The sequence below is a fragment of the Gadus morhua genome, chromosome 6 (genome assembly GCF_902167405.1).
Source record: "Gadus morhua chromosome 6, gadMor3.0, whole genome shotgun sequence".
Lineage (NCBI taxonomy): Eukaryota > Metazoa > Chordata > Actinopteri > Gadiformes > Gadidae > Gadus > Gadus morhua.
The window spans coordinates 20,488,149-20,497,190 of NC_044053.1; the positions used below are offsets into that span (position 1 = coordinate 20,488,149).

General features: G+C 48.6%; 1 protein-coding gene across 2 annotated transcripts in view; it reads left to right on the forward strand.

The window, feature by feature from the left end:
* The window catches only part of mvb12bb (multivesicular body subunit 12Bb), a 34,548-nt gene that overhangs the window by 21,864 nt on the left and 3,642 nt on the right, over positions 1 to 9,042 (forward strand). Inside the window, exons 8-9 of one of the 2 annotated variants that reach the window (XM_030358565.1) lie at positions 5,736 to 5,791; positions 6,430 to 6,489. The exons of the other annotated variant lie outside the window; for it this stretch is intronic. Of the exons in view, the coding sequence (XP_030214425.1) occupies positions 5,736 to 5,791; positions 6,430 to 6,489 (116 nt within the window). The remainder of the gene's footprint in view (positions 1 to 5,735; positions 5,792 to 6,429; positions 6,490 to 9,042) is intronic. 2 annotated transcript variants of the gene reach the window in all.

Genomic DNA, 9,042 nt, shown 5'->3' on the forward strand with positions numbered 1-9,042 from the left:
AACGTAAAAGTATATTTTTTTATTTTCGTTTTTAATGAGATGCATTTGTTAATGAGCAAACCCAGTAGTTTATTTCAGTCAGAGTGAATGTCAGTTATTTATCTATAGCAATTCATAAAATAATGTTAAAAAAAATTGGGTTAAAATAATAGGGTTTTAATAATGGCATATAATTCAAAGTAGTAGTAGTAGTAGCAGTGTTGTAATATTATAATATTGTCAAACGATATTACATGAATTAATTATTGAATATCTTATGTAATTGTGTGTATGTTTATATATTTTCATATATAAATGTATAGTTGGAATAGAAGTTGCAGTACTATTACAATGGTATAAGTCGCCAATGTCCCACCTTTCTAAACATAGCATTGAAACGGTTCTATTTGTGTGTGCATAACTACATTTCCTGGCTAGCTGTCAAACAAGGAATTTATGAGAGATATGTCTGCAGCCAACACACACAGACGGGGAAATTACTGTTATGCAGCAATGAGAAATGTAATGGAAATAGATATTCAGAGTGCATTGTATATTTTTCTATTCTGACGTTATAAATACTTTTAAATGTGAATTGAATGTGCAATAAACATTTTAATAAAAACTATGAATTTTAACACACTGAATGAATATTCCGGGGATCTGGAAGGGGGTGAGGGGAATATAAAAAGATAAAAGGGAAAGAATGGGTTTTACAGAGCCGTAGTCATTAAAGACTCTGGAAATAGAAACTTACTATCATCTGTTCTCATAGCATGGGTCAGGAGCCTGACACCTCCAAAATTCCTCCTGTCAGGGTAGGGGGGCCATTTGTATTCTCTCTCATTAGGCAATTTGACTAATGACCTGCCGTGGCTGCAGAGCTACTGAGGGACCGGCAGCCATGCTCCCTCTCTCTCTCTCCTCGTCTGTTTCTCTCTCTCTCCTCGTCTGTTTCTCTCTCTCTCTCTCTCTCTCTCTCTCTCTCTCTCTCTCTCTCTCGCTCTCTCGCTCTCTCTCTCTCTCTCTCTCTCTCTCTCTCTCTCTCTCTCTCTCTCTCTCTCTCTCTCTCTCTCTCTCTCTCTCTCTCTCCCTCTCTCTCTCTCTCTCTCTCTCTCTCTCTCTCTCGCGCTCTCGCTCTCGCTCTCGCTCTCGCTCTCTCTCTCTCCGTCTCTCGTCTGGCTCTTTCTTTCTCTCCCTCTCTTTCTCCCTCTCTTGCCTCTTTCTCTCGCGTCTTTTTCTCTCTGTTTCTCTCTCTCTCCCCTCTGTTTCTCTCTCTCCCTTTTCCTCTCTGTCTCTCCCCCCTTACCCCCCCACACCCCCTCTCTCACACTCCCTTGCTGAACACACACCCTCCATTGGAATGGCACAGATGGCATGCCCGGGCGACAAAATAAACTACAATATGTCTCTGAGATGCTGTCAGCGCCGGCCACCATTGCTCATGTCAGGAGGGGGGGGGGGGGGGGTTGGGGGGGGCTTAAGGGCTGTGAGTGGGCATAGGGGGGTCCTTCGCCGCCCAGCTCCTCGTTCATCTCCTCGCCATTATCTGTGGAGCTGACAGAGAGCGGTCTGTGGAGCTGACAGAGAGCAGTCTGTGGCTAGAATAGCATTTTTAGGGTCTGCATAAAGAACCTGTCTCCCATCGCAAAGCCTCGGCACCTGGGATGTCTTGGGCAATGTTTTCATTGTTTGCAACAGGAGAGGAAGGAGTTAAGTGTTGGGAAGGTTTCAACATGTTGGTATAGGTGCAACTTTTTGAAGGTCTAATACTTTTTTTTAAATATTAATAATATATATATATGCATTTATATTATAATATATTAATTTATATGTATTTATATATGCATATATGTGTTACATTTTATTATACTGGTATAAACCTACATATATATATATATATTAGAAGGATGGATATATATATATGTGTATGTGTGTATACACATATGTATATGTGTGTCTAATTAATATACTGTATATATATACTGTATATACATTAAATACAAACGGCTTACTCCACATGCCCACATCTTATATATATAGATATATATACGCATATATATATATTTATATATATATATATATAGATTATATCTAATATATATATATATATATATATATATATATATATATATATAAATATATATATGCATTATATATATATATAAAATGTGTATGAGGAGTAAGCGGTTTCTATATGCATTGTTGCTGCTCATGCGGTGATGAGATTTGTTAAGAGCCCCCGCTCTGACAGTGTGTGACTTTCAGGCGCCTGGGACAGACTCACCTGAGTAATCATAGTAGACAGAGATCAATGCAATCCTGCAGAATTAGTGAGGTGTAAAATAAAAGTTCATCAAACATTCCTGAGGTGTTACACTTGAGTTGTGGTTCAGGTAATGCAGGGTTCGCTCGATCAGCCACGCACACCGTTCCATCAGTCAACGTCTCGCACCCGGCACTGTGTGTGTGTGTGTGTGTGTGTGTGTGTGTGTGTGTGTGTGTGTGTGTGTGTGTGTGTGTGTGTGTGTGTGTGTGTGTGTGTGTGTGTGTGTGTGTGTGTGTGTGTTAGAGTGTGCCTGTGTGTTTGTGTGTGTGTGTGTGTGTGTGTGTGTGTGTGTGTGTGTGAGTGTGTGTGTGTACATCTGTATGTCACGCCTGTGTGTCTCTATGCATGTGAGAGTATTTCATTCTATCCCTCTATATGCTTGCCTCTGAATCTGACCGTGTGCATCAGGATCAGCAACGGCTGCACAGACATTTTGCCCACAACAATTGCCCTCAAATTTGTGATGACGGGGACTTCTGTGTACTCGTCTTTGTGAAATTGTTGAACTGTTTCCGTATTTATTTGAATAAAATATGATACGTATGATATAATATATCTGTTTGTGAATGCATGTGTATGTATATATATATATATATATATATATTATATATATCAATGCGTGTGGGTGTGGGTGGATGTGTGTGTTTTTGTCTGTATATGTATATGCATGTATGTGTGTGTGCATGTGTGTGTGTTTGCTGTGTGTGTGTGTGTATGTGTATATGCATGTGTGTGTGTATGTGTGTGTGTGTGTGTGCGGGCGTGTGCGTTAGCCGTGGCGGGGCGGGGCGATGTATGGCTCTGTGCGTTGCTGCTGGAGTCCTGGGTGACAGTGCATCCAACAATGGAAGCGTGAGGGATTAGTGCTTAGCCCAGCGTGCGAGGGAGCCCTCTCCCGCCCTGCACCAGCCATTCATCTGTGCCCAGGGGCTGGAGATGACAATGCAGTCATTGCTCATCCCACCTGACGGAGCCATTAATAAGGCAATGATCCGCACGGCGCCCGTGCTGACGCCGTTCTTTACATCGCCATCACTCAAGCCACGGGGTCCTCCTTACTTAACGCCGGCATCATCACCTCGCCGCGGCCATCACCATCACCGCTGCAGCCGCCGCCGCCATCATCATCATCATCATCATCATCATCATCATCATCATCGCAGAAGTCATCCCGCCAAATTCCTACCAGATGTTTCCTGAGCGTTCCCCGCACGACGACTGAATGGGTACCCACGGCCCCGTGCTCAAACACACACTCATGATTCAGCGGCCGGGCGCCGGGGTATTTGAGCGGGCCGAACATGCCTCATGCTGGGATCCTCGGCCCAGATGATTGGATTCGCGTTATCGTTGCCCTTTGCTGCCATTTTTCCCCGGCTGGTGATATCTAGTGGTATCCGCTGCTGAGCGAGCGCAGGTGTCGTCCGACCTCATCATTTGTCTGCATGTGAGATGGCCTTTCCTACTATGGATGGTGCAGGAATACCAACCAAGGGCTGATTTTTAAATGTAATCCTTGAACAATGAATAAACCTGCTGGCCTTCGGGCCACGTGCATCCGTCTGGCTTTGCTCCGCAGATCCATCAGTGACCACAATCTCTGGTACCCCATCGCTGCCTATTGATTCAAGTGTTGTTGCCGCGCTGGAGCCTCCCATCCGGCCGCTGCCTAGCCTTCGCGCCGCTCCCGGGCCAAGTGGTAGCATGAGTTCATTTACTTGTGTTCGGCGGCGGCTAAACAAGTCTTCATGTCCACCCAATCCCCCTGAACCCCTGGCCCCAGATTGCCTCATGGAGGACGGTACTAAATAAGGCGGCGTTGGGCCCGGCGTTGGAGCCCAGGCGTGGAACGGACCAATGGAACGGCAGTGCTTGGGCTAAGCCCCCGGTCCGAGCAATGCCCTTAATGCCACAGATTTATCGACAGGAGACGACAATTAAGACTAAAGGAATAGTGCTGGCATCTCGGACGAAATGGGAGGGGGAAAAAGGAATTTCCCGTCGACTGGATGGAGAACGCGGCGCTTTGATTACAAGGACCACATTGCAGCGCCTTCGCTTGCGTGTGCGTGGAGGGCTGCCATTCCATGCCGTCCCCGGGAAAGGAAAGCAAATCACATAAGTGTCAAGATGAATGATACGTGAAACACAATTTCAGAGATTTAAATACAGCGGGGCGAAAGTGGAAAAGAAGTGTCCTTTCCAAAAAAACGATGACTCACAAAGCACTCTGGCTTTCGTTTACGAGCTCCGTCTTCCTCGCCAGCACGGCGGCGTCGGCGGCGGCTACAGCGAGGCTGTAGGTAAACGAGCGCCATTTGGAGGCTCGCTCTCGGGGGGATTGTGAGCAGGGTTCCTTTCGCGGCTCTGCCGGGGCCAGTGTTTTCCTTTTTTCCCTCCCCACTGTTTGGAGTTTAGTAATGAAGCCGAGCAGCCTCAGATTCCGCCTTCATTCTGTCACCCGGCGGCTTTGTGTATCTTGTCACCATGTGTTAATTTGGGCCCTGATGTATTTTATAAACAAAGGACTGCTCCTTAGCCTGACAGTCGTGACACCTTGATTCCAGTGCAGGATGTGAGCAGGACGGGGTTACACCATTAATAATCAACTGGCAGCCATCGCGCCATTTTAACTACGATCATTATGATAAAGGGCATACACTTAATTACAGGCCTGCTTAATTATAGCTCTGTTGAAGCTCGTTTGTTTGGTCAAATGCTAATTATACCACCATGCTCTTGGCAAGTCCTCATTTCAGTCCACTTTCTTTTTTTTTGTTGCCGACTGAACAGGGGCTTATTTTCATGCAAATTTGATATCCGGTGAATGTTCCTCACGCGCTCTCTCTCTCTCTCTCTCTCTCTCTCTCTCTCTCTCTCTCTCTCTCTCTCTCTCTCTCTCTCTCTCTCTCTCTCTCTCTCTCTCTCTCGGCGTGGTGTTTTATTCCGTGTGGGAGTGTCTTTGTTTTTGGAGGTGAACGTCTCGGAGACGAGGCAGATCCGGAATAATAAAGAGTAATGAAAGTGGAGGCGTTGGATGGGGAGGGTTGGACGGAGGGGAGTTGATGGGGGGGAGGGCTTCCACGCAGACCAGAATAAAAAGCTTTCATCTATTTTTTAATTCCGAGAGGGAAGGAAGGGATGGCTCTGAAAAGGTGTGTGTGTGTGTGTGTGTGTGTGTGTGTGTGTGTGTGTGTGTGTGTGTGTGTGTGTGTGTGTGTGTGTGTGTGTGTGTGTGTGTGTGTACGTATGTGTGTATTTGTGTGTGTTTGTTTTTGTAGGCATGCAGCGGTACGCTAGGATGTTAATAACTGTGCTGTTTGACTCCTGAATGATAAGTTTACTTGAAACACTTAGGGATAAGAAGAGGGTGTATTATGATGGGGAAATAACGTGTCAAAATCGTCTCTGTGCCCCCCTGTTGCAGCCATGGACGGTGTGCCCTTTACAATCTCCGAGAGATTTAATGACGCCCCGAAAGAGGTAAGCCAAAATTAGATATCCTTCTATTATATCAGGCTCTTTGTTTAACATGTGATTAGATTACATGTGATAGCCTCTCATGCGGCACAAATGAATGTGCCATTCAGCCTTCAGTCCACGATCCCTGCAGAACCCCCCGATGATGACACCTACAGCCCTGATTAACCACACAGACTACAGTCTTTTCTGGTCTATCAGTACGGCCATTACTTGTCCCTCAGTCCCCACGGCCCATTCCTCCAGCCCCCGCCCCATCCCGACGTCCTCTTCTCTCCCCCGTCTCTCCCCCGTCTCCCCCGTCTCTCCCCTGCCCTCCACTCCAGTCGCTGCAGACTGAGTGATGAATTCAAGCAGTCGGGCAGCACTGGCTGAATGCAGTCCATTTGGCTGGCTTGCGGCGGTTGTCACTAGTACTGTCCCCCACCTCCACCCTCACGCCCAGTGTGTATTGACACAGAGGGGGAGAAAGAGAGGATTAAAGATTTTAGGCATGCTTACTTAGCCATGAGCCTGACCGCCATGTTCCTAGTTTACCTCTCTCTCCTCCCCTCTCATTCTCTCTGTGTCCCTCTCCCTCTCCCTCTCTCTTTGTGTTTCTCTCTCTCTCTCTCTCTCGCTCGCTCTGCTTTTTATTTCAGACACAGCGAGTCAGTTTAATGGGCATTACGATCAAGTCCCTGGCAGAAGTGGAGGAGGAAGTGAGTAGGGTCTGCAACGCTCGAGTGCCGCTGACGCCAGTGGCCCAGAATGCAAAGCAAACGGGGGTCTGGGGGTTGTAATTAAGTGTGTGTGAGACGGCGAGGCCCCCGTTGGCTCTACTAAGCCCCCAAGATTGAATAAGAAGCAGGTTCCAGCCTCGGAAGCCGCTTCATCTGCCCGTCCAGAACACTCTGGGTTTATTCCCTAACCGCTAAGTCCCAGCACAGCTCAATCCAGCGGGTCAAAAAGTTTACATTTTTCTCTTGTTTAATTGTTATTTGGCTTTATTTAATCATAGTTTGGGGGTAATTCCCTATTGGAGTCAATGTCAACCTGTAGTCTTAGCCCCTTAAACTTTAGTTGTTTTTCAGAAGAGCCTGGTAGAGATCAGGGCCCTGAGATTATGCAGAGGTGCGCGTGCCAAATGAAAAGCGCTGGCAGTGCTTCTCCAGATGAGTGGCTGAGCCAGCAGACATTTTTTACAGGGAAATAATCAAAATGATGTAAAAGGTCTTTCAGTGACTGGAGCGTATGCTTGCGTGAATGTGAGCGAGTGAGTGTGGAATAAGTGCTTGTTTTCTAATATGCTCACGTCCCTTTTGTTTGTGCCTACTTTTCTGCACAGAAAAGTGTAGGTGTGTGCGCTTGTGTGTGCATGTGCGTGTTTGTGTGCATTAAAGAGAGTGACACCATCGCCACCAGCAGCAGTAGCACCACCACCACCACCACCATCACCACCACCACCATCATCCCCTCCTCTCTCTCATTAGCACAGTATCCCGGTATCAGAACAGCCAGCGAGTGACAGAGCAGTGTAAAAGAACAGGTGCTGTTTGGTTTGAGATGTGTTACAGAGTAAACAGTCCCCCGTCAAACCGCGTGTCTGTTCTGCACTCTGCCTCTGTCTTCTGTCACGCATTATCCAAATCACACCCAGGCGCCATCTTGTCATTTGGTCATCCGAACGAAGCTCATTGTCAGCTCAGGTATTAATGGTGTGTGTGTGTGTGTGTGTGTGTGTGTGTGTGTGTGTGTGTGTGTGTGTGTGTGTGTGTGTGTGTGTGTGTGTTTGTGTGTGTGTGTGTGTGTGTGTGTGTGTGTGTGTGTGTGTGTGTGTGTGTGTGTGTGTGCGTGTGTGCGTGCGTGTGTGCGTGTGTGAGTGTGAGTATACTGTGTGTCCATAAAAAAGTTGGGTGTTGTGTTTGAGCCAGTCTGGCAGCTCATCCTATATGATCTCTCCTCCTTTTCTCTTCCTACATTTCTTTTCTTTTCTTTCCTTTCTCCTCTCTGCCAGCTCCCCTCACCTCGTTTCCTCTTCCCTTTCCTCTCTCCCCATCAGACCTCTACTCCATTGTACCTGCTCCTCAACTCTTTTATTCTCTCCTCCTTATTCTCTTATATGCCCTCTCTCTCCTCCTCCTCCCTCTACCCCTCTCCTCCTCTCTCTACCCCTTTTCTCCTCCTTCTACCCCTCTCCTTCTCCCCCTAACCTCTCCTCCTCTCTCTGTCCCTCTCCTCTCTTTTCTTCTCCTCCTCCCTCTCCTCCTCTCCTCCTCTCTCTAACACTCTCCTCTTTATACACCTCTCCCCCCCCTCCCTACCCCTCTCCTCCTCTCCCTACCCCTCTCCCCCCCTCTCTACCCCTCTCCTCCTCTCCCTACCCCTCTCCTCCTCTCCCTACCCCTCTCCTCCACTCCCTACCCCTCTCCTCCTCTGTCTACCATTTACTCCTCTGTCTACCCCTCCTTTCTCCCTACCCTCTCCTCCTCTCCCTACCCCTCTCCTCCTCTCTCTACCCCTCTCCTCCACTCTCTACCCCTCTCCTCCTCTCTCTACCCCTCTCCTCCTCTCCCTACCCCTCTCCTTCTCTGTCTACCATCCCCTCTCCTCCTCTGTCTACCCCGTTCTTATCTCTACTTCCTGCCACCCCCTCTCCTCTCCGCCTCCCCCGCCCCCTTTCTCCCCAATACCAGCCTGCCTCTCTCCCCTGCCTTTCCCCCTTCCTCCTCGCTCCTCTCCTCCTCCCTGCCTCTCTTCCCCTTTCCGCCTCCTCTCACCTCCTTCCCGCCTCTCCTTCCAACCCTCTCTTCTCCTACTCCCCCTCCCCCCTCCCTCTCCTCCCCCGTCCCCTCCTCCCCCCCTCCCCCAACCTCTCCTCCCTCCCCCTCCCTCTCCTCCCCCCCCTCCCCCCTCCCCCAACCCCTCCTCCCCCCCTCCCCTCCTCCCACCCTCTCCTCCTCCCCCCCTCCCCCACCCTCTCCTCCTCCCCCACCCTCTCCTCCTGCTCTGGGAGTCTGTGATTAGCAGCAGGACACATGGCGGGCTGAGCTGAGCCGAGCTGAGCGGGAGAAGGGAAGGGAAGTAAGAGGGAAGGGCGCGAGGAATCATTAATTACCGCCGCGCTGGAGCTGATGAAGTAAATGTGAGATAGTGTAACACACAGGATTTACTGAAGTGGACGACAGCACAAGATTAATGGCGGGGCCAGGCTGATTGGGATGAAGTCACCGCATAGCTTGATAATTAGTTTCCAAGTGGAAACATCCCTCACC